Raw genomic sequence first — 26903 nt, forward strand, 5'->3', positions numbered from 1 at the left:
ACTTTCAGTTGCATTTAGACTAAAAATAAGTCAATTAGTGAAACATTTTTACCAGATCTTTTCTACACTTAAAGTTTGGCAACACAAAGTTTTGTATTCCTTATTCCTTGTTTCTATTTTTATCTACTTCGTATGCCTTTTTATCAATCTCATGGTGATCACATTTTTCTTTCACTCTGCTCCATCAATGCCATTACCAAAATCAAATTTTTGATTAGACTGTATTTATTTACTTCATACTTTTGCTGCCATTTTTCTTCATCCTAAAGTACTTGATGATGTACCAGATACATTGATTAATCAACTTATGTTTCAATTCAACTTTTATTTTAAAAACCTAAATTGAAATAAAACTATGGTAAAATCTTATTAGTTTAGACTATTTTAAATACCAAAAAATTTTATTTCATAACTCATATGAACAATAAAATCACCCAAATTTGAAAAATAAAGTCTTTTTTTTAGCAGTAATGATATTTATCAATAATGATAATTTTTTAATAGATAACAGAATACTTTGGAATATCAATGGAATTAGGATGCTACTTGTGTGGTGCAGTTATGAGTTCTATGGGAGAAAAAACAATACATCAGGTTATTTAGATATAGGTTTTAAAACTTTATTTACTACTACTTCTACTACTACTACTACTACTACTACTACTACTACTACTACTACTACTACTACTACTACTACTACTACTACTACTACAACAACTACTGTTGCTGCTGCTACTGCTAATACTACTACTACTACTACTACTACAACTACTGTTGCTGCTGTTACTGGTAATACTACTACTACTATTACAACTACTACATTCTCTCTGCTGCGCACCTTGTTCTTCATGTTGTAAAGTTAAATGTTTGAAAATAAGAAAAAATTAAAAAAAAAAGAAATGAATAGTTCCCAGTGTCCTTGAATGCAAAGGTCTCTGCAGCCTTAAGACGGTGTAAAAAAAAAATTCACAGTTAAAAAGGGAAAAAATAAAATTTGAAATGGTATTATGTACAGATTATATAAAACGTTTATTTTGCTCCTGGTTTTTTAAAATATAAAACAGTTTATTTTTTTTCTTACTGTTTAATGCAATCCTTTTGTCTCTAAAAACTAAATGAATAAAAGTATACAAATATCGAATTTTGTTTTATTTCTTAAATTTGCGTTCATAGCAAGTGCTAATTATTATCTAGTTTTAAAAAGTCAGTGAGTAATAAACTAAAATTTTTGAATATTACAAGAATAAAAATTCTATTATAAATTTGCATTTCTTTATCGCGGCAAGCACATAAGCACGATAAAGAGATTCAACCTTAGCAGATGCTAATTTTGCAATGGATTTAATATATGGTTTCCAAGAAAGATCAGAATTAAGGTAAGGGATTATCGCCACTATCAAAAGAACCAAACACCTTTTTTGGTTAGCCCGCTGACAAGACAAAATATAGTATCTTAAATGATTGTTCATATTTTTTACAACACTTCACCCTATTGAAATTTTTCAAAAAAAATTAACATTTTTATATTGGTTTTTATTTCCCCAGAGACAAAGTATGTATCAAGGCTTGATGAAAATTACATTGGTTGTTTTCAAAATATTTTACTAATAATAAATATAGTTCAAACTCAAGTCTCCAACACTTGTGAGAAATACATTATCAATTCTTGGCATTATCAACTCTTAAGATGTCACTTTCTTCAAAACAATAAAACAATATTATTCTCACAATTAATTTTTTTAGACAGACCTGTAAATTTTATTTTTAAAAGAAATAACCTCTGCAAAAAAAAATTAAACCATAAAAATAATTGAAAATTAATTATTTTATGAAATTTACTGAATACAGTGGAATCTCTCTAATTCAAATTTTATGGGGAAAAATAAAAGTTTGAAATAGAGAGATTTTCGAGTTATAGAAAGATGATTTTTCTTAAACACATTTCACTGTGACTGCATTTAATCAAATTATGGAGGTTTTCGAATATAGGAGATTCAAACTAGAGAGATTGTACTGTATAATTCAATTTTAATAAAAATTTTAATGGAGAATTATTTTAAATTAAATTAACATAATTTAATTTTAATTAAAATGTAAAATGTTCAGGTAAAATTATTATGCTCTGAAGTTTTTTTAATTTAGGACAAAATATTTTTAATTAAATTTATTTCAAAAAATTTGTATTATTATTACCAATTTTTTTTTTTGATTTGAGTTTGGTAGTGGCAAAAGGGACTTTAGTGATGTGGTAGTGATGGGAACAATTTTCATTATTGGAAAAAATGTTTTCACTTTCAAATACTCGATAATGAAATTGAGTTTTTTGATATCGCACTTTCAATATCATTACTACCAATAGTTCAGTGTTTTTTGATACTTTGGTAGTGATATCACAATACTCTAGTAAGAGGTAATCCTAGAAGATGAAGGATAGATGACTCATCAAGTACATTACCGTTCATAAATATAGAAAGATCTATATTATTGTGATAACGATTAGCTAAGAGTTTTATCTGAGTTAAAGTTCACTAGCCACTGAGATCCCTATGCTGTAGCAGAAGTGAGATCCTTTTCAAGCTCAAATGCCCCCTCCAAACAATCAGAGAATGTTGGCTTCTTATCAAGACAAGAATAAATGGTAGTATCATCAGCAAACAATGCCACCTTAGATGTGAGAATTTCTGGCAGATCGTTAATAAAAAAAGAAAAGGCCCAAAAATAGGACTTTAAGGAACCTCTGAAGTTAGAGGATATGAAGAAGAGTGCTGTCAGTCAAAGTAAACTTTTATTTTATGATTGGTAAAAAAGGATTCAATAATCTTAAAGAAGTTGCCTGATACACCGTAAGAAGGAAGCTTATGGAGAAGACCATGCCAAACTTTATCAAAGGCTTCAGAAATGTCAAGAGCAGTAGCCTTAACCTCTCCAAATCTATCTAATGCATGATAAAACATATCAGTTATTACCGCTAACAAATCAGCAGTGAAATGAGAAGACCAAACCCATATTGATGATCAGAAAGTAAGTTATTAGATTCAAAATGAGAGAATAAGTGTTTTTTAATTAAAGACTCAAAAAACTTGCTTGTGATAGTAAAAAGACTAATGGGACGGTCAATCAGATCAGTAAGAAGACTAATGAGACAGTCAATCAGGTTGCTTTCCAGAATTTTTGAAAGTAGGGATAACAGATGCTGCTTTCCAGCAGCATCTGTTATCCCTAGTTCTCTAAATCTATCATTCACTGATACTCCGTGGTCTTTGAAGTAATTTTTCTTCTGTTTAGTCTTATCTCTTGCAAAGTTCACCAGACCTTCATTTTAGATACAGAAGTCATTTTAGGAAATCATTTTAGATACAGAAGAAGTCAGTTTTAAGGTAGTTGTAAGAGATATGATGATAGGGGGATTCTGATGATGAAGAAGAATGAGATAATAGTTGTAGAGAGATCAAACTGATCAGAAGCACCCAAGGGTAAATGTGGAGAAACTGCGCACTGACTAGGATCAGAAACAAAACATAAGTTAATTAGAGAAGGTAAATGATATGGGTTGTCTGGAAAGCGAGCTGGAAAAATGACTATTTGTGTTAGAGATTGAGAAAGGCAAAAGTTGTGGGCCTTAATGTCTGCAGAGTCACTGACATTAGAGCCAAGCAATTCAGTGTGATGAGCATTAAAGTCACCAACAATATCGGTATTGACTGAAGGATAAAGAGAGAGGGTCAATTTGGTCAGAAATGACATCGAAAAGAGTGCAGTCAAGATGATGGAGAGCGATATAGAACAAAGGGAAAGGTGATAGAGTGAAGTGGTGCTAAACAAAAGCACATAAAAGAATAGTCTGTGGATTTAAATCTAGCTTCCCAATAAATAGGTGAATTCTTATGAATGTAAATGTGACCAAGCATGTGACTATTGGAGTCTTTAGGAATTATAGGAAGATGGCTATCAATACTAAGATCGCAAGATAAGACAGCTGAACTCAAATTACAAAGACTAAGAAGGTCTGGTGAACTTTGCAAGAGATAAGACTAAACAGAAGAAAAATTACTTCAAAGACCACGAGTATCAGTGAATGATAGATTTAGAGAACTTGGTGATGACAATGTTTTTTTGTATGTTATAGTTTTTGGTACTTTAGTCATTTTTAAATTTGTTAAAGAACTTGACTTGAAACACAGATATTACTCAGTACACTATTTAATAGTCCAAGCAATTGCCTCATTAATATTAATAAACCCTAAGTCGTAACAAAAGACTCCAAATGCAGCCTTAACAATGCACACCAAAAGTACGAACAGGAACACCATCCCTGCACAACATGGCGCTATTAGTAATCTGATATTTTGCAGCTGTTGATGGAATCAGCCTCTCTGAGAGCTACAGAGTTAGGAAACCTGAGTACCAGCCAGCCTCAGAACCATAAAACTGAGTTTTCGAGCTTTACCCTCATTAGAAGATAATAAAATGAGTTGCCTGGTCATTAAAACAGAGATACAAACAAAACCTGTGCATTGAGTCAAGAAGATCCAGCATTCAACATCCTAAACTGAAAACAATATATTATAAATACATCTGTCAGCCTAGTAGATGAAGAAGGAGTGTAAGGCTGGTCAACAGATAGAATCTGTTTACCCCTTAAGTCTTTGTCTAGGAGGCCTTCTACAAGACAGTAGCCCGATGCATTTAAAATCTCCCCAACATGAGTATTTTTATCCAGACACCATCTTTAGCTTTTACTTAATAAAGAGCCCCAAGGCAGACAGGGGGTGTTTTAAGTTGGAGTTGGCTTCTCCTAGCCTTTGCCTAAAAAAGTGTATCCTACAAGGCAGCAGGACATAAAGCAAGTTGTACAGGGTTATGTTACCATTAGCAGGATAATCTGACCTGACTTAAGTGTTATTAAAACAAGCCTAATGTACATTTTGTGTTATTAAGACTAGCATAATGTACATTTTGTGTAAACAAGCTTAAAGTACATTTTGTGCTATTTAAACAAGCCTTATATACGTTTGCTGTTATTAAAGCAAGCCTAATGTACATTTTTGATGTATTGTTAAAACATTTACCAGAAATTTTATTTCTAGCAAAACAAGATATGGTCTCTTCATAGATTGTCTGTTATTGTCTCTTCATACTTTGTCTGTTATTGTCTCTTCATAGTTTGTCTGTTATTGTCTCTTCATAGATTGTCTGTTGTCTCATAGATTGTCTGTTATTGTCTCTTCATTGATTGTCTGCTGTCTATTCATAGATTGTCTGTTATTGTCTCTTCATAGATTGTCTGTTATTGTCTCTTCATATATTGTCTGTTATTGTCTCTTCATAGATTGTCTGCTATTGTCTCTTCATAGATTGTCTGTTATTGTCTTTTCATATATTGTCTGTTATTGTCTGACGTTTTAGTAATTTTTGAAGTAAATCTCAATTTAGGGAAATTCAAGCAAAGTAACTTTTTTTTTTAATAAACTTAAAAGAACTATTATTAGAAAAGTTCTAAAAATCTAAAAATTGCTAAGTTTGACTTCTTCCTTTATTGGAAAGTATTACACATACCTTTAAAAAGTTAAAATATTTATTTGAATAGTTGGTTTATTAAAAAACTTTATCATTTGAACACTTATTTCTATATGTTTTCTAATTGTTGAATTGGCAGATAAGATCCGATTGAGTGTTTGACTTGTTTACCTGACCGTTCATTATCAGACTTTTAATATACAAGTGTATTATTTATTATTATTTTATAAATTATATTTTTTCTTTTAAAATTAAAACAGATGTTAAGTTTTTAATCTATTTGAAATCAATCAAACAAAACCAAATAAGTGTATGACTTTTGAATGAAAGAAAGTGAACTGACTGTTCACTGTCAGATTTTTTTCTTTATAAATAAATAAAAAACATACAAATACAAAAGTTATTATTTTATAAATTATATTTTTTCATTTTAAATTTAAGCAGAAAATGAACTGACCGTTCTGTTAATTTATGATTCTTAATCTGTAATATAGTTCTGTTAATTTGTGATTCTTCAATTATTAATTTGGTATTTTTAACATTTTGAAATTCTTTATTTATCCATCTATATCTAATTTCTCTGGTTTTCAATCTGCTGTTTTTAATACTTTTATTAAATTTTCTATTCTGTTATTACTAATATTTTGACATTCTTTATTTATCAATTTGTTTATCTTTTTTCATTCAACTATCTATTCTGTACTTCTTACTAATTTTTTTTTTTTTGCTCTCATTATTTACTTTTTGTTGCTGATGTTATTGTCTTTCTTAATGAAATTCTTCTATTATTATTGCTACTACTACTATTATTATTATTATTATTATTATTGTTAGAATTGTTATTAATATTACTATAGTTACTATTATTGATATAAGTTATTATTACTTTCATCATTGTATTGTTATGTTCATCATTGTTATGTTGTATGTTCATTTTTATGTCGTATGTTCATTGTTATGTTGTATGTTCAGGTATTTACTTTATATTAGTACTTGTACTATTGTAAATTTCCTTGAAATGTTATAACTTATTTCAAAATATATTTGATTTGATTCTATTATTTTGTTTACCGAATTTATGGCTTTTAATGACCATGTTTTATGGTTCTCCGCTTTTTATATTAAATGTATTGTATACACTGAGAATCAAAAAATAGATTACCAAAATAATTCAATTTTTTTTGTTAAACATATAATGGTGGACTATTTTCTTTATAACTACAGTTTCTTATACTTACATGAATATATATGTATATATAAATAATGTTTGTGTATTCTACAAATAGAGTGCTCAATGTTCTTGAAGAACAGATCAATAATAAATTTGTAAAAGCATGTATCTGAATGAAGAAAAAATTAGATAAGAGTTTTTAATAATTTATATAAGTATATATAAAAATAAGTTAATGACTAATAATAATAGGAATAATAACTAAGAATAATAGGTCCTAAATAGCTACCAAAATCTTTTTTTTAATTTTTTAATGACTAGAAGTGATAGATGTAAATTCTGAGTTTTACGGTTTTATACACTTATGTGTATTTACTAAAAAACAGCGCTATCTAGTATTTCAATATGTTTTAATATGATGTAATAATTAGTACACAAATAATTCCCATAGGATATTATTAAAGAATAGGATCATTCCCTATGAACATTGTTAGAGATTGATATTTTTCCCTCTGGACAATATTATTAGTTCGTATAATTCCCCATGGATTGGTTCAACAAATAACTCCATTTAGAAATTTTTTTTGAAGGAAAAAATTTCTAAATGGAATTATTTGTGCACGAAGGAATTCTAATTTGTGCACAAAGAAATTCTCGTGTAAACGGTTATAAAAGCCGTAACGGTAAACTTAGATAAAATATTATACGAGAGGGAATAACGACTTCATAGATTTTTGATGCAAGTGTAACATTTAGTATAAATTTAGTTAAAAAACTGATTATTTTGAAATTCATATAAAAATGGGTAGAACAGCTAAAAAAAAGAAGATGATAGGACAGAATAAGATAAAACGGAAAAATACAGAAAGGTTGAGGTATATTTACCTATTGAAGTACCCACTGAGGGAGTTACCTCAGAGACAGCTTCCATCTAATGGTGATATTCTTAGATACTATCAATTTATCCTTCGCGAGTCACAAGTTAAATACAAACCCACTTCTACTAATGTTGGTTGCAAATTGAAATCGAAATCCAAGGATCTTGTTTGTGAAAATGGTGTTTGTACAGATCTAGGATTGGACAGCATTATCCCAAATTAGATAAGACAGCATTATCCCAAATTTTTTTAATCTAGGATTAAAAAAATTTGGGATAATGCTGGGTTTGGCAAGAAATTTGTGATTTGTGGGTACAATATAAAGACTAAAATCATTAAACTTAATTTAAAATACAAGAAATTGATTAAATTGTCTTCTCTAAACTGGAACAGCAGTCTTGATAAGCAATCAAATTTAGAGAAAGATTTTCTCACAGAATCCTATCAGCTTTTTGACATCTCGACTAAGAATTTTAAAAAAGATATTCTTGCTGATAGATTGAGAACAGATGATGCCAAGCTGGAAGATATAAAGTAAGTTCATTAAATAACACTTTTTTTAGTAGTGAGATTTTTTTTCCAATTAAAAGTAACTTAAGTAATAGCATATTATTTCCTTTAAAATATTTACGTTTAACTCTTTACATGGTTTGGTCATCTTCCAAGAAAAACTAGAACAATTATTAATTTATTTATAAATGGCTTAATAGATTTAAATATTTCTTAGTTTTTATGAAGACCAGAAGTTACATAGGAAAGGATATATGGAAACAAAAGTCGATGAAGACTACAGTAGAAGAGTACTGGATGCAAACAGGAGAAAGAACAAACTAGATAAGTTGAGAGAGAAAGAATTAGAGAGACAGAAAAACTTAAAAGATATCAATGATGTTTTGTTGTCACACGACTCCATGACAGAAGAGATTCAATTCAGCACTGAGGAAGAAAAGTCAAACGAGGACTGTGAAATCAGCGAGGAAGATGATTTCCTGGGTAACGGTCGGAAACGCGGGTATAGTATTATTTTAATAACATAGTTGTAATTTTCACAAGCTAAAGCTGTTTTATTGAAAAGTATATAATTATAAATAGGTAGAAAAATATTATAAAATGATACCTAGGTACAATTCTGGAGATACGATAAATCTAGCAGTGAATGTTGAAAAGCTCATTGAATGTACTGCTGTTCCAGCAACAAGGTTCAATGTTGGTGTACGAACTCATCTGGCAATTTTAAGTGAAGTATTTAAAGCTGGAGGTATAGAAATTAATGATATACCGCTTTCAAGAAGCACACTTCATAGAAAAAAGTTCAAATATGTAGAACTTGAAGGAGACTCGGAGTGGATTTCAATATCTAATCATCTTAAAGGCCGACGGCTTATTCTTCATTTTGATACCAAACTGTTGGAACAAATTACCACTGGGCTTAACATTATCCAAAAAATTGAGCGACTTGCAGTCTCAGTGAGTTCCCCGGATGACGATACCATGGAAGACCATCTTTAGGTGTTGTTCAATGTCCCTCTTCAAAGGGAGTTGACCAAGCAGAACAAGTGCACAATCTTTTAGAATATTACGGATGTACAGAGCAGATCATTAGTATATGCTGTGATACAACTGCAAGCAATACAGGCGGAGTAAATGGAGCAGTCCAAATTCTTACAGATATTTTGAAATTACCAATTTTGTGGATAATGTATAGGAGACACATATATGAAGTACATGTATCTCACTATATGGCTGCCCTTACTGGTGAGAAAACTAAAGATCCAAGAAGAGCTCTTTATGTCAAGCTAAAGAACAAGTGGCCTGAAATCTGTGAGAAAGTGAATGAAGTGAAAAATTTATGTAAATTGGACTGGCAAAGAGATGATCTGAAGATTGGCTCTGTTCTTCCCACTGTTGCAGAGGAAGCTAAGACATTTTTGACTAATGCAACTACTGATATAGTGTTTTCAAGGAATGATTATGGTATAGTTTGTAAGCTTGCCTCTATCTTCCTTGGAGTGGAAGTACAAGATTTTAAGTTCCATCAACCTGGCGCCTGCCATGAGGCAAGGTTTTTAGCAAATGCGATCTACATCCTGACTCTTTATATGACTAAAGATATCAGTAATATCTTGACAGAAAAAGAAGTGCTGCAGTTGAAGGATGCAAGTTTGTTCATTGCAATTTGCTATGTTCCATGGTTTTTAAAAAGTTTTTTAAGATTTCTGGCTCCCTACAATGATTTGAAAGCTATCCAGACAGCCTATGCATTGAGAAAAGTTAGTAAGAATATTGGAAATGCTTTACTTCTCAGCATGGGACGCCATACGTGGTACTTAACTCCGCAACTCTGTGTTTTGTCCTTTGGGGATAAAGAAGTTCCTTCTGAAACAAAGCTAAGAATGCTGTTAGCTCTGATTGAGTTTGAAGAGCCAAATGAATTTCAGCGTTGTAAACCATCAAATGTACAAATTGTAGAGACCACAGAGCTACCTGAGTTGATTTCCGAGCAAAGCTACCTTCCGAGCAAAGCTAGCTTAACATTAAAACAGTAAAACTCAGATTTTACATCTAGCACTTCCTGTCAAAATAAAACCGTCAAATTTTTTTTAGTACTTATTTAGGTCACATAGAATGGGAATCAGTTTTTTTTTTTTTTTTTTGGGACACCCTAATACATATATATATATATATATAGTATATATATATATATATATATATATATATATATATATATATATATGATGATATATATATATATGATGATATATATATATATATGATGATATATATATATATGATATATATATGATATATATATATATATATATATGATGATATATATATATATGATGATATATATATATATATAGTCTTGCACAGGGCTGTCGAGAGGGGGGGGGATGCCAAAGGGACAGTTTATCCCGGGCATCAGATGTCGATGGGGCGCCAGATGCCGAAGTAAAATAAAAATAGTTTTTTTAATCTTAAAATGCCATAATTGAAATGTATATATTACTTGCGTTATATCATTATTTTTAATTCCTCAAAAAAATTTTAAAATACGAACTCATCATTGATTTCGTACTCTATACGCTATCAAATTAAAAATATCTCTTGAGATTTTCGCATTCATCAGACTAAAGTAAAAAAAACGTAAACGTTGATAATTAGCAATAACAAACTGTGAATACAATTTGGAAATAATTCTATTCAGAATTTAGAAAGTAATAGTAAATATTTTTCAACTCTTTATGATCAACTTATTTATGGTAATTCATGTGTAAGATTTATATTTAACTATTGAAATATTGACTTAGGACATTAGCTTTTTGAGATTGAGTTTATAATTTTTTGATGAGCTTGCGTAGTTGACTATGCTATTATTTTATTGATGCGTACGGTTATTTACAGTAACTGTTAATAATGAATCGTAAAAAATTTTCTGGTGCCCAAAATAAGGCATGGGCTTCCAAAAGGGCAAAAGAATGTGAAAAAAATAAACAAACGCTCCAAGAATTACGTGGGTTTTACAAAGCTACTAATCAAAATACTGATTTGAAGGTGAGTTAGTAGAAATATATAAGTCTATATATATATATATATATATATATATATATATATATATATATATATATATATATATATATATATATATATATATATATATATATATATATATATATATATATATATTTATATGTATATACATACATAATATTTTCGAAGCAGTTTACGAATAATAATTAATCATTTTTCAAGTCGGCCGAATTAAATAAATCAGAACAAACAATAGAATTATTGTATTATGATAATGATGAATACGTTGAGGATATCGTTGATCTACATTCTCTTGGTTCAGTGGAAAATGAAACAGACGACAGTTTTAATGATGAATTGAAACCCGAAGAAAATGAAGGTTTTTACACTAACAATAATTCAAAATAGTTAAATAATTAATTAAATATTTACCAAATTTTAATTCATTTTTTTAAATTCAGCCGTTGAAAATGACCCAGCACTCTGGCCATCGATTCTTGAGCAAAAAGAAAAAGAAGAAATAATCAAAAAGGTCTGTCAACTTTACCTGATGATTTCTCACGAGATGCTTCTAATAACAGGGCCATCCCAAAAGAAGTTCTTTTCATTGCATTGCCTAATGGAGAAAAAGTTCAAAGAGATTATTTGATATGGAGCCCATCGTCTAACTCTCTTCTTTGTTTCCTTGTTCTGTTTTTGGATGTGAAAATTCCGGATCCAATGGGGATCAATCTCTTCTTCTTTGCTGGAATGAAGGAATAAGAAATGGCTGGAGAAAATTGAGTGATCATATCAAAAGTCATCAAAGCAACCCAGTTTATCAAAGTCATTATCTCAATTGGAAGACTTAGCACTCAACTCTTGTCAATCAGCATGGAATTGACTCAGAGTTCCAAAAGGCACTAGAAAAGGAAGTAGCCAGATGGCTTGAAATACTTCGTTGTATTTTAGATGCAATTTTATTTTTAGCATCTCAAAACTTATCATTTTGAGGTAAATATTCTAGGTCAGAACTCTAAATAATTAAGAATAAGTTCTTTATTATTACAGAACTTCTATGAAATACATTTAACTAATGTATAAATTATTGTTTTAGGGCAATATTTGTCGATGGAGAAGAACGAGAAAGGGAACTTTTTAAGTTGTCTTGAACTTATTTCTTGTCACAACGAAACATTAAAGAATCATCTTAAAACAGTTGCTCGTCATCAAAATAAGGGAACCAGAATGCAAGCTCACTATCTCTCCTGGCAATCACAAAACGAATTCATCAGTGAATGCACTACATTAGTTTAAGAAGCAGTTGTGAAAAAAGTAAAAGATGCCGTATTTTTTATGATAATTACCGATGGGACCCCAGATGTATCTCACACCAAACAAATCACGTTTATTCTTCGATTTGTGCGATTCAACTCGGGTAAGATGATTTGGGAAGTTAAAGAACAATTTCTCTGCGTTGAAGATATGGAGAAAAAGAAAGGTGCAGATATTGCTTATTTAATTTACAATGTTTTAGCGAAAGTGAATCTCGATTTACAAAAATTGAAAGGCCAAGGATACGACAATTGTTCTAATATGGCTGGAATCTATAATAGAGCCCAAGCTCATATACTGGAAAAATATCTGTTCGCTTTATACATTCTTTGCGGTGCGCATAGTTTAAATTTAGCTGGAGTTCATGCTGCTGAGTCTTGCAGTGAGATCAAAACATTTTTTTGGCAATATCCAAGCCCTTTATGTGTTCTTTAGTTGCAGCCCAGCAAGATGGAAAATTCTTCTTGAAGAAACTGCTTTATCACTTCACAAGCTCTCAAATACTACATGGTCAGCCCACATTGCAGCTGTAAAACCTTTAGTGAAAAAACCACGAGAAATCATTGCTGCTTTGGATAGAACTGTTAATCAAGTTGACCTAACTGCGGACATGCTAAATCAAGCGAAATCATTGGGAAAATATTTTAAATCATTTGAATCAGTAGTTCTCCTGACCATTTGATATAAGACACTGCAAAATATTGATGGTGTTAGTTGATGTCTCCAGTCGGAGTCAATCACCATTGAAGAAGAAGTCATCCTCATTCAACAACTTCTAGATGACCTAGGTTGCATTCGTTCGTCGTGGGATTGTATTTTGACTGAAGCAAAGCTAGTGAAGAATAAAATAATAATATGTGTTGTAGTCTTTTTGTTATAAATTTTAAAAGGGCAGATCCAAGATTTTTTAATATTCAAAATACTGGTCTCAAATGAGTATTATAAAAATAACCCAATAATATTAAACTTGTGAGGGGAATAGGATATATATAATTTTTTGTATATGCTATCATAAATATCATCAAAACTCACTAAAAGATTTCAAATTTCATTCAAAAACTTTTGGAGTTAAGAACTGGTGACCATGTAAACAAGCCCCCCCCCCCCTCCACCGTCCAAATCAAATGAGTTAATTTTGGGGTTTTTTCATACTTAGCACGGGATTTCGATTTTTAACTAAGTTCTTTCTAACTGCTATATATTAGTAGAGACTAAATCAGGTCAGAAATGTGTGTCAGAATTTTTCAATTGACACACATTTCAACCTGGCGGTCAAATTTCAGAGCAGTAAGTAGGTTTAGTTACATTTACAATGTGCATTTAAACTTTGTCTGAGAGTAAGAGGGCTGTTATTCGTCAGTATAGAAATGCCTAAAATATTGCAATATTTTTTTTGCAGTAAATGAGTTTTGTTGTCTAACAAAAAATGTTAATTTTAAGCCCAGAATTTAAAACCATAAGCCACTGCAAGCCTTAAGTTGTTACAGAAGAGAGATCAGATTTAAAATCAGCTGCTTGTTCTAAGCAATTAAAAAGTAAAGTTTTTTTGTCAAGACAAAGGTATAAAGTTGAGTTGTCAACAAATAGAGTCCCTTTAGATTTCATGAAGATCGTTATTGTAGATAAGAAACAATACAGAAGTAAAGATAGAACCTTGTGGTCCATTAAAGTTACTTGAAATAAAGAAGTTAATAACTGAGTGAAGACTAATCGTAGGATAGTTGGAGAGGTCAAAGTGTTTTTTAGAGCTTTGAAAAATTGGAACCACTTGTTTAGCCCTTTTTAAAAGTTTAGCAAAAATTGAAGAGAGTTCTGGAGAACCCTTTTTTATGATTATAATGGAAATCTATTCTGGAGCACGTTGAAGTGTTTAATTGAGAATTAGCTTAAGCATTGGAAGCCAGAGTGATTTCCGTGTTTAACAATGGTAAGTTGTATAATTTTCAGGAAGAGGCCATTATATTCAAGAGTCAAATTAGAGTAATATTTCTTTGCAAATAACTCTGCTTTATTTTAAGGAGAAGAAAAAAAAAGATCAGACCCATGAATTAAAGATTAAATGTTAGACTTAATTTAGTTAATGATTTATTAAAGACTAACTAAAAGTCTCTAGAACCTAATATCTGAGATAAGATACAAGATTTATAAACTGAGAATAACAGAACTTAACATCGGACAGGACTATTTTACATTAGCTTTTTTCAATAATAAAAGGACATTTGTTTTTAAGAGAGATGTTCTTGTAAAAAAGATGAAAAAAATGAATTATGTTTACAGGGTTCATGGCACTCAGGGAAAAGTTTTTAGATTCTAAAAAATCAGGGAATACCTGGAAAATTCAGGGAACTTTTTTTGAAAATCTTTAAAATCAAGGAAAACTCAGGGAATGTTTTTTAGTTTTATATAAGATTATATGATAGATACAAATTGTTATTTTTGAAAATATATTTTTTATATTTATTGGACTTTTATGATTTTGTTTCCTTATTAAGAAACTTTTTATTTCTTAAAAACCTTCCTTTAACAGATTGCTATCAATTAATTAAGAAGAAGTATTTAATTTCTTTAAAAATTCTAATAAAAATATTAGGGGAACATGGATTCAGTTGCGAAAGTATTATATCCTTTAATATCCTGGCATACAATATCCATTCATGGTTATATAAATTTTAGTATTTATATAGTGTAGTATTTGTCGAAAGAGAAGATGATGAGATGGATGTGTGGTGTGACTCTAGCAAAACAAGAAAACGAGGCATAATCTTAGACAGATTAGAAAAAGCGTTTTATCAAATAACGTTTGTTAAAAAAGTTAAAGTAATTCAGGTATCAACATGTATAGAGGTAGCAGCATCAGTAGAAAATGGTAGTGGTAGAAGTAAGAAAATTTGAAGAAAGTGCCTTTCATTTTGTATAAATGAGCTTCAGTTAGGAAAAAAAATGCTCTAGATTGTTTATATTAGAGAAACAGCATAAAAGAGGGAGGTTAAAGCCTGATGATGATCATCATCATCTTGACGATGATCATCATCATCTTGACGATTTTTATGTGATGATGTTTATATATGCATATATATATACAAAATATAACAAGAATTTTGAATTAAAAAAATATACTTTAGGATGTGAAAATGTTTATGCAACCTTGGTCACAAACCCGGCCCCGGCTATTTTTCAGAAAGAAGAGATAAGAGAGATTAATGAAAAAAAAGATTACTGCCCCAACTCAAACCCTTAGTCATTGTAGTGGGACTCTTTGCATGTTATCGCTATGCAGTTAGTTAATGTATATATTGAAACCCCTGGTAGCATTAGTTTCAGTATATTGCACTCGCGTAATCAGTGTGTCTAATTCTGTAATCTAATTAATATTTTATTATTTTGATAAATTAAAATTACGAGGTAAAGCATAAGTGGCTTAGTTCAGAAACTATTTTCCTTAATCTTAGTGTATTCTTTAGGCACAAAGGCTTGACACTACGTTATTATTTTATTAAAGGCATAATATTGCATTTTTATTTTTGCTAAGAATTCAATTCAATTTCGAAAACTGAAAACAAAATTTATTGCAATTTTCCAAGTTGAAAAGTAGCTCTGTTTATCCAGCTAAAGCAGCTGATACTAATCTTAAACTATAGCATGAATAAAAGATTTATTGTAGACACGATTTACAAGTTTCAAATGCTGTTTTAAAAGGGATGGAAACATGTCAGAAACAACATTGTTAGATTACACTCTATGGCTGTATGTGATCATTCAGCGAATGATTAAGTGATCATTCGGCGAATTTATATGCTAGAATCTTAAGTAAAATCTAATAAATTATCGTTTTATTATTTAAATTTTTTTTAATGTTTATGCATATTATTTGATTTATTTGTTTGATTTTCTAGGTGACTAATATACTTGAACCACTAAAGATTTTTTTCTCTGTGCTTTTTTTTGCCTCTATCGGTGAGTTATTTTTTCCTTTTGCTTGGTAATTTTTTTTTATTTGGTTACTTATTTTTTGCAATGGTTGAGACTTGTTGCTTCCATTGCGGTGTCTTCTGGTTATGTAACTGTTTTATTGTTTAATATTAATTTATGGGAGTTGTATTCCATTAACAAAGTATAATTTTGTGTCATTTTTTTTATTGTTTGTTTTTCTAGGATTTCACATATTTCCGACATTTTTGCTGTCAGAATTAATATTGTTTGTGTCTATTACATTTTTTGTTATGGCTACAAAGGTATTGATTGATATATTGTTTGGTTTTATTGTTGAAAATTGTTTGTCAACTTATGCGTTGAATGAATTTTTCAGTTTTTTGTATGTGCTGGAATCTTGCACTACATTTTGCCTAAAGGTAACAAATCTAAATGGTTAGTTGCTGCTGGGCTTGCGCAATTGAGTGAGTTTTCATTTGTGCTTGGAAGTCGAGCTAAGAGGTTTGGATTGATTGGTCGTGAGGTAGTTATAATTTTTTGAGAGTGAAAATAAAACGTATATTTATAAAATTTATTGTTATGTTTTTCGAATTTATTCGAACTATTCGAATTTATTGGTAATGTCATATATAAATATTAGAGAGTGAAAATAAAATGTATATTTATAAAATTTATTGTTATTTTTTTTTAGGTTTATTTAATCATTTTGTCCATTACGACGCTAAGTTTATTTATTTCGCCTTTTATGTGGCGATTTGTTTATTGGAACGTCACTAAAGTATCGCCATGGAATCTGAATTTAAGAAATATTCAACAAAAGATTTTGTCGTGATGAAGCAAGTGTGTACTAAAGATCTGTTTTAATTACTTGATGAAAATTTCGTATAGGTTTGAATTATTAAACATTGAATGCTTTTATATGTTGATTAGTATTTATGTTTTTATATTTATTATAGTTGGTTTATAATATAAATGTTTCAATGTATATATATATTTTTATCAGATAAAATTTGTTATGGTGTATATAACATTTGCAGGGTCAATAACACCGCCGGAGTAAACGAGGTGATTCTCTGGAGTTTCATTATTTTTTAAATATTTTATAACAGTGAAAGGTGTTATTGATAAAAATAAAAAGATATAAATAAAAAAAAGAAATATGTTTTGGTAATAAAAGCGGTAAAAGCAACATTTAAAAATTAAATACGACATAAAAAGATAACATCGTATAGCAAGTGTTCCAAATGCACTTTCCGTTTTTTTCAAAAAAAAGTTTACAATGCTCTCCTAAAATAGATTCGTAATAGTTTGTTTTTCTTCAATATTTTGTAAAACAAAACAGTTACCATACAATAGTAGTAACATTACAACTACTTCGATTTGATTAAATACTAATATTTATTTTACTTTGAAAAGCAGTTCAACGTGAGTATCTCAGGGTATATCTAAACATCTATAGCGCGTATTATAACGATATTGTAGAGAGGTCAAAACGCACATTAGAAATCTGTGATAATTTTTGATGAACGCACTTGATTCATTTAAAACACTGAGTAGCGTACTGGGGCAGTATAGCAAAGCGAAATTTTTATTGGTACAAGTTTCTTGTACAGAAAGATTTCTTTTTGAAAAAAGGCACTTTCAATCATTTTGGAGCTGTCTTAACTAATACACAACCTATCATATGTAACCAGGGTTACAACCTGACCATGTTATTTAGGATTTATAACAAGATCACATTTATTAGAATCACAGTTAATTTTTCACAAGCAATATCTTCATTTTCAATACTCCACTGACAAGTTTGTTTTGTTGCAGCTTCTTATAAATTTTTTTAACAATGAAGTTGGAGTCCTATTATTTCTATGATCTATAACTGTACCAAAATTCGATCTAGTGATTTTTTTCTTTAAACCATTTTTGTTTCTAAATTGATCTTTAGGTTCTAATTTAATTTGATTTCTTTTTCAACATTAATTTGTAACAATTTGTGACGAAGCTATAGTTTTCCTCAGTTTTACTGAGATATTAACTGTCTCAGATACTATTTAAGTAAATATATGTTGATATCTTATCGTAAGCAAAGGTGTTGTCATTTGACCATTGAGTTACATCTTTAAAAATTATTTATTTTCATCACTATTAAATTTCTCGTTTGTAATTAGACAAAATGTTGCATCTATTGGTACTAATATTTACAGAGTTGATTATATATTCTTTAACTCAGATGTGGTTACATCTTTTAAATTATCAAAGTGTAATAACATCTGTGCAACAACGTCTGTAGATTTTAGATAAAGTTATTTTTAAGATGAATTAACTAATAATGCATTATTCTAACCAGATGTAGTTACATGCAGGATTTTTTTCAGATCTAATTACATCTAGAGAAAACATTAACTAATAATGCATTATTTTAACGAGATGTTATTGCATAAAGAAATTTTTTCAGATGTAACAACATCTAGAAAAAATCCTTCCAGATGTTATTGGACTTGGAGAAAAATTACCAGATGTAGTTACATCTTACTAAAAAGATGTTGTTAGGGGTCGTTAAATTTTCAGATGATATTGGACAGATGTTATAAGAGTAAAAGAAAAATTCAGATTATCTTGGACAAAAGTGTACAGATAATCTTGGACTACTCCATAGATATTGTTAGACAGATATACTAATCTTTTATCCTCTGCATGTTGTACCTATTTAGTCAGTCGATTCAACACTCCCTGCATGTTTTACTTATTTTTTTAGTCGATGTATGTACACTCCATGCATGTTCTACCTATTTAGTCAGTTGATGTGTACACTTCTTAATTTTTAAAATAAATAACAATTTATAAACTATATAACTTTTTATTAACAATAATCATCGGCAATACACATAAAACTAGAACTAAATACTTTGAAACATTACATAAAAGTACACGCAAAAACATAAGCGCTCATAAGGAAATAATTCCGCATCGCCGGGCTCATGGGCTACACTAATATCCACAGCGAGACATTATCATTAAAAGGAAGCAGTAAATTATAAACATATACTTATTTTTACACAGTTATTTAAAACAACGAGTTATTATCGGGTTGTCAATTTACACAAAATTTCATATGTTTGAATAGGTTTTTGATTCTATCATCTACCTATATTATATCTACAGACTATACATAAATTGTGCAAAACATTTTTAAAGTTACCCAAATTTACTGTATGTTGTTTACTATAAAGTTATTATATTAAAATTTTTTTAATATATTAAATTTTAATTAGTAATTTTTATTTTGGACTCAATTACAAAATGTTCAAAAATTGGATTAAATTTTATAAAGAAAAATCCCATTGTTGCCAAACATTTGTTTGATGAAAAAAAGTCAACGGTATACAGATTTGTCAAGTTTACTAATCCAGATAAGTCATATAAAGGTTAAATGAATTAAAAGCAATTATCTAATAGAAACAGACACTAAAAAGAGCATAGGTTGTTTAAAAAAATACTTTAGTATAGCAGTGGCCAAGAACAGATGGGTAAAAATTTAAATTGTTTTTAACTACACATTGAATGATTAGTTAAAAAATATTAAAACTAAATGAAAAATAAAAATCCTGAGCGAACCGCTTCACAGTTAAAACAAATGTTATTCAAGTGCTATAAACTTAATGAAAATTATAAATTTTTCACAAATGGTATTGAAGCTTGTGGAGAAAATGTAAAATTTAAATTAAGAGTTAAAGTCAAACTTATTCAAATCTACCATTAAAGTGGTTTTAAATCAACATCTTTACTCAAAAGAAATGAGCAAGGTTTATTTCCTATCGGGCAGTCATAAAAATTGAAAAGTGTACTTTAGCCTGACCTGTTATCACCTTATTATAAATAAACCTTATTATAAATAAGTCACAGCATCTCTTTACGGTGAAAAAATTGAGTATGTAAAAAGAATTGAGAAAAAAGCTTGTCCAACTAAAAACTTTTGGATTGATTTAAAAACACCAAGTTTACAATAACAATTATGAAATCAAAAGTATAAAATAACTCTAACTTAGAGCCAGTAATAAAATTGTAGCATACTTCTTGAAGAATTTATAAGGTTTTATGTTTATGAGGATGCCTTGAACGGTTAAGAGACTTAAAAGTTTGCCAGCAAAAAAATCTTAACAACAAAATCTAATATTTAAAAAAATATGTTTATAGCGGTTTTTATTTGCATTTATTGACAAATATTTCAGTTAGTACAAATGCGGATGTTGCGTCGACGTTATTTTGAAGACTTCGTTTACGTCCTGTCAATGAGCAACCGTCCATCAAAAATATGTAAAAATTGCATCTTTATTTTATCGGATGCGGACGTCGCCCCAATGTTATTTTAACATCTTTGTTTACGACCTGCCGATGAGCAGCCCATCAAAAATATGTCAAAGTTACATCTTTGTGTAATTTTTGTATATTTATTTTAGATGTCGGCCATCACACAATATTACTTATCATCAGCTTAAATAAGTACTAAATACTCTACAATCAGTGAAATTAATAACAAACTTTTGTAAATATAAAGGAAAAATCTATACAACCTCAAATGATAAGAAAAAAATTCAATGATTGAGAAGTTCTTTGGTTAATCATTAAGTTTGCTTGGTTAATTATAAAATGTCTTATTGAATAAAAAGATTCAATTAAAATTAATATGTTAATAAAAAATCATAAAATTTTTTTTTGAAACTATTAGAATTCTGGGATTGATAATCGGACAAACAAATCATTTTTGTAAGCTGCTCTATGAAGTGTAATGTATTTTTTATAAGACTTATGGTTGTGATACAAGTTTATATTGGCATTGGAAAAAGATTTTTTGTTGGCAAAAATGATCAAGAAAAAATGATGGGTTGAGTGTCATAGACAAAAAAGGTGGAAAAAGATTTCGATTTAAGTAAAAGTAACTGCAACTAATATAACTAAGCCTTCTGAAAAAAGGGCAGAAAATTTTGATATTAAGATATCAACATATATATTTTGCTTTAAAAATATTCAAGACAATATTAATTTAACTTCGAATACTATAAATGGAATTGATTCTTCTGTGGATACTTATTATTTACGTACACATGTCTACCATTTAATAAAAAATGATATGCTATTGGACATAATTGGCACAATAAGTATTATTAGTAGTCAAAACAGCAAAATGCAACTAAAAAAACTGTTCAAACAGCAAGATGCAACTGGATTGCAAATTGTCTTGGTAGTGCACACATAACATTTTTACTTTTTATGTTTTGCTAAATGGTTGCGTAATTAATATGCCATCAACTTCTGAAAAGATAATTGCTTCTGAAAGATTTTTGACTGATCAATGTGTGACAGACCTATAATATTGTCAAAACAGTTTTTTTCATAGCTACATATCTAAATAATTATATTAATAATAAAAATTTTATTTATTTTATTTTAAACTCAACTTGGTAATAATGTACTCAAATATTTTTATTTGTTGAAATTTAAAAGGTGTCAGTCTTTTTTCACCAATATGAAGGGAATAAAAATAGATTAGTAAAGAAATTCAATATCTGAGGGAGTATAAATTAAATGTCTCTTTATTTTTAAGGCCTTTACAGCAATTTAAAATTTTTTATTAGGCTCTATTATACACACTTTTTATATAAGAAATTTGAAAACAGCTTGAAGATTTAAGGCAAGTTGAGTCTAGAGTTTATTGGCTACCTTATTGTTTTACTAAATATTTTGAAAAAATCTTTAAAAAACTAGTTTTGTAATTTTTTACTGTGTTTAAAATATAATTATGCAGGGTTAGAAATTGTATTTGGTAAACAAAACAGATAATGCTCTTAATTTTTGCCATATTTCAGAATCATGGTTCTAACGAACATGTTTCTTATAAGTTTACAACTTTTAAAGGTAAAACAAGGCTATAATTAGTTAGGTTTCTTTTGTGTAATATCTTTGTTTGTGGAATTCTAGTAACTTAAATTATATTTTGCTGAACCAACAAAATCAAATAATGCATATACTCTACTTTTTTTATTTTTAATCATCAATGTTTTAGCAATGTCGTCAAAATCTTTTCTTTCAAACATATGAAGCCATGTTTTTAATCTAAAAGTTTTCATTTGTTTTTGCCAGTCAGTCATTATTTCTTAATTATTTCCAGATTTAGGAAGCCTTATAAAAAAATGTTCCTGGAGTTAATCTATCACTATATCTAGAATCTGATCTACAAATTCCCCAAGAACAGTACTTTATAGGATCTATGCTCTTCATGTTTCTCGAATTGTTTGTCCGAATATCAATCCCATAATCACTTGCGCTAAATTAAGTAGTTCTATTTTTAGAACACAAACGGTACGCTGTTTATCATATATATAAAATTATTTAATTAATTGATCATTTTTGATCAAAATCTATCAATTAAAAGCATCACATTTTGAAACTGCATATAGCCTCCTGTAAAATAAAAATTTTAAGAACCAGAAAATTTTCACTTATTTTATTTTACATATCGGAAACAGATTTCATTCATTCATCTATCAAAATAAAAAACTCCGTGTAAAACTATGTTTTCAAACAAAAACAAATAAGAGAAAACATCAAGTTATAGAAAATTGCAAACAAAAACCAACTCTAAATGTTGACCGAAATTGCGCAAATATTTTATTTTTATTTTGAAGACCGAAGACAAAAAAAAATTCAAAATAACGCATGTGTAATTTTTTTAAAAATTGCGCACCTTTCTCAAGGTGCGCAATTTTTAAAAAAATTACGCATGCGTTATTTTGAATTTTTTTTTGTTATTCATCTCAGGATACCAACTTTGAGACGGATACCAAGTCATGTCATTTTAAAGAATATGATAATATAATAATAGAAATGTGCGTTTTGCAATATCGTGTATACATATTCCTTTTCCTTTTAAAAGTAAGATGAATGAACACTAATACTTCATTAATGCCAATAATAAATAAAGTTCAAAACTCGCTTTATACTTTAAACGCATTTTATATTTTATTGTTTTCACTAAATATACAGTTAATATACAGACTGCAGACTAAAATCGATAGTTAATATTTTGATTCCAAAAAGAAAAAGAGATATTTTAACAGGGCATTTTCTAAAATTGTTTCGTTTTAATATCGCACTTGTTAAACAATAAATATGTACATAAAATGTCTGAAAAATAGATTTTGTGAATATAATGATAATAGTGAAAAAAACAAAACGTGAGTATCGTGAATGTCGTGAAAAACAGATATCGTGAAGTATATTTATCGACTGTCGCACAAAGATGCATAACCACAAAAATATCATTCATCTAAAAACTTCATGTTAAAATCTTAAAAACCACAGTTTTAACTAAAGATTTACAAAATATTTGTTGCATCATAGACCTATTTTATTTAAACACAGATTTACTGTGAATATTATCCCCTTTTTCCCATTTATAACATAAAAATAATTGTTTTAAGAAAATATCTCTTACACTCTGGGAAGCATAAAAGCATTTTGAACTGTACCGTAACTATATTTATGTTCATCAAATAGATTTTTGGATAAAGTGATAGTTTTAAAACTAGAATTACTTTTACAAAACGGGCAATGGGTATGAAAAAAAAGGGCGGTACAAATGCATTTTTCGTGGAAACCATGCTTACAATGCAATATGTAAACTTTTTCATCTGTTTTAAACTCTTCTAAGCAAATTGGGCATGATGAGTTAAATGTGTTGAATTCAAAATGAATATTATTTTTCATTGTTTCAGAAGTTTCGTTATAAAATGAGTTTGTATCCGATGCATCGATAGAAACATTAACGGATTTAAAGTCTTTCCTATCGTTATATTTAGCCTTGAATTCTGCTTTTTTACAAAAGCAAACTATAACTTCAAAAACTTTCTCATTATCTGGAATTGTTGGAATTATCAATGCCGTATAACTCCATATGTGGATTTTTTTAATTAACAACTCTTTTACAAAGTGTTTACTTTTGCCAATAGCAAAAACTTCATACTGTGTTTTATCTAAAATACTTTTTTGAGTATAGAAGCAGTAAATTTGTTTACAGGCACTTGTTATCACAATCATTACCACCATCAACACTATTAAACAGATTGCAACAGGCAACAGATATTTTTGCAGTTCTTCAAGTTTCTATAAATACAAAAACAGAATTAAATCATTTAGTTATAATAATATATAATTTTTAAGGTATGTACTAATTATATACAATTTTTTATTTTTAATTATATTTATATTTCTTGTATTGTAAATCAACCTCAGACTTTTTTTGAATTTTCAATTTTTTTCTTTTCATTAATATAAAAATAATTCTTTTTATAGAAAATAATTTATTTTTGTTTGTGGCAATATGTAAAGAGATGAAGAAAAAAAAAGATTTATTGGTGCACAAATCATTATAACAAACTTGTTAAGAATATCCAAGTTATTACTCATTCTTTTGAGCGGATGTCTGTCTTTGCATGATATTTCACGGTTTTGCTCATCGATAACTTAGTGGACCAATAGTGAGCAGCCGCCAAAAAAAGTTGGAAAGTTATCGGCTGACCACATATCGTTGATGTCACTAATGGTCCTCTAAGTAAGCAATGAGCAAAACTCCAATAAACCACTCAAAATGCCTATATAGGTTCACTCCAAAACCGCAACAACAATGTTTGCTGAGATAGTAATTAAAACAAAGTGTTTTTTATGCATAAATCACGCATTTATAGCACGTTTAATATTTTAGTCATGTTGCACAGCTTAGAGAGGAGTGAGTCATTTCCGAATAACAAGTCACCGTTTTTTGCCATTATAATGGATACGACACATATTGAAGGTAGATCAGCTAAGCATTGTTGTAAGGTATGCAGTAATAACCATATGAAAATGGACAGCCATTTGATATAGAAGTAAAAGAAGTGTTTCTAGGCTTTTATGCAGCCATCAAACATGGCGCAAGTGGCAAGCATTATTTATCGACAAAAATATTGATTTAAAAAAATATGTGGGGCAAGACTATGATGGAGCCAGTGTGATGAGTAGTATGTATAACGGTGAACAAAAACATATTAGGGATATCTATACTAACGCAGAGTAAGTACATTGTGCCACTCATAATTTAAATTTAGTGATAAATGATGCCGTTACAGGTTGTGTGGAAATACAGATTTTTTTTGCAACGTTGCAAGATTTGTATAACTTTTTTGGTAACAACATCAAACGTTGGGATCTACTGTCAAAATTCACTGGGGAATCGGACTGTAAAAAAAAACAAATCCGACTAGATAGTCCAGTAGGGTCAATAGGATATCTGCAATAAAATTTCGTTATTTTGATATTATCAAAGCATTATAAGAAATAGTTCTAAGAGTCCTAATAAAGATGAGCGTAGTGAAGCAGAGAGTATTAAAACAAAAATGCTAAATTTCGAGTTCGTGTTGCTTTGCGAATTCATGCACAGTGTATTAAACGACACCAATTATTCATCCAAAGCTTTACAATAATGCGACATCAATTTGGGCGAGGCGAGTAAAGTTTTAGCAGAGACCAAAACAAAGTTGCAAATTTATAGAAATGATTTCAAATTATTCAAGTGCAAAGCCAGTGAAACTGCAAGAAAATATGGTATTGATACCCATTTTCAAGAAAAAATGCAAAGAAAATTTAAAAAACATTTTGATGAATTAGCTGCTGATCACCAATTTCCAAACCGAGAAAAAATATTTAATATTGAGATTTTCAATAATGTACTAGACACAGTAATATCTCAATTAGATACACGTTTTATTGGTATTAGTGTAGTCTGTCATATATTCGATTTTCTAACACCAATATTTTTATTACATGTCGATGAAGCAACTATATTACAAAAGTGTGACGAATTCCAAAGAAAATATTCAGATATAATAGGACCTAGTTTTTCACTTCAATTTATTAATATTTACCATCTAGTTTTACCTGAACTAACTCAAGCATGGACTGTTCACCAATTATGTAAGGAAATAATGAGCATATTCGAAGTGCTAGAATGCGACCTAAAGGAAGGATTTACAGCAATGTTATTATTCTTTACAACTCCTGTCACTTTTGGAGCAGCTGAAAGGTCATTTAGCAAATTAAAAATAATAATAAATTATTTAAGAAATAAGATGGGCCAAACTCAACTCCGACATTTATCGCTAATAGCAATTGAGAAAAACAAAACCGCATCAAGCCTGGATTTAAACAAAGTTATTGATACTTTTGCGAAAACTAAAGCTAGGAAAAATTTTAAATATAATTGTTATTTTTTCAGTTGGTAGGCCCGACCTATATATTATAAACCTTTGAATCTTCTCTATTTCGTTTTATTAGCCAAACCTACACCAAGTATTAATTGTAATTTACGTTGTTACTGTTTAATATTTTTATTACCTGCCCTGCAGTGCAACAAAAAAGAACTTAAGTAGCTTAGCATTTTTAAAGTATTTGTATATTTCATATTTTTATTTGATAAAACCTTATCAGTTTACATAGTAGTGGGGCCCCATTTTTTAATTTGCCCCAGAGCCCTT

General features: G+C 29.2%; 2 protein-coding genes across 4 annotated transcripts in view; both read left to right on the forward strand.

Annotated features, from left to right (window-relative positions):
- The window catches only part of LOC100202681 (transmembrane and coiled-coil domain-containing protein 3), a 57959-nt gene extending 40512 nt beyond the window's left edge, over positions 1 to 17447 (forward strand). Inside the window, exons 8-13 of one of the 3 annotated variants that reach the window (XM_065788561.1) lie at positions 505 to 594; positions 16305 to 16365; positions 16564 to 16643; positions 16718 to 16864; positions 17033 to 17181; positions 17379 to 17447. In XM_065788561.1, the coding sequence (XP_065644633.1) occupies positions 505 to 594; positions 16305 to 16365; positions 16564 to 16643; positions 16718 to 16864; positions 17033 to 17173 (519 nt within the window). In that variant the 3' untranslated portion in view covers positions 17174 to 17181; positions 17379 to 17447. The other 2 variants (XM_065788560.1, XM_065788562.1) reach the window with 2 other exon arrangements.
- Positions 7490 to 8837, forward strand: LOC136075051 (uncharacterized). The gene is made up of 3 exons (XM_065787283.1): positions 7490 to 7563; positions 7825 to 8100; positions 8294 to 8837. The coding sequence occupies exons 1-3, from the start codon at positions 7490 to 7492 to the stop codon at positions 8601 to 8603; spliced, it is 660 nt and encodes a 219-aa protein (XP_065643355.1). The 3' UTR covers positions 8604 to 8837.
- Positions 17448 to 26903: the final 9456 nt, after the last annotated feature.

Source organism: Hydra vulgaris, chromosome 01, assembly GCF_038396675.1.
Source record: "Hydra vulgaris chromosome 01, alternate assembly HydraT2T_AEP".
In the NCBI taxonomy this organism is placed as follows: Eukaryota; Metazoa; Cnidaria; class Hydrozoa; order Anthoathecata; family Hydridae; genus Hydra; species Hydra vulgaris.

What these genes read in the sequence shown, in the direction of transcription:
- LOC136075051 (XM_065787283.1), top strand. Translation starts at nt 7,490, where the DNA reads ATGGGTAGAACAGCTAAAAAAAAGAAGATGATAGGACAGAATAAGATA. An exon ending in AAAAATACAGAAAGGTTGAG is followed by an intron (nt 7,564 to 7,824) that starts GTATATTTACCT and finishes TTTTTAATCTAG; the next exon opens with GATTAAAAAAATTTGGGATA. An exon ending in GCCAAGCTGGAAGATATAAA is followed by an intron (nt 8,101 to 8,293) that starts GTAAGTTCATTA and finishes AATATTTCTTAG; the next exon opens with TTTTTATGAAGACCAGAAGT.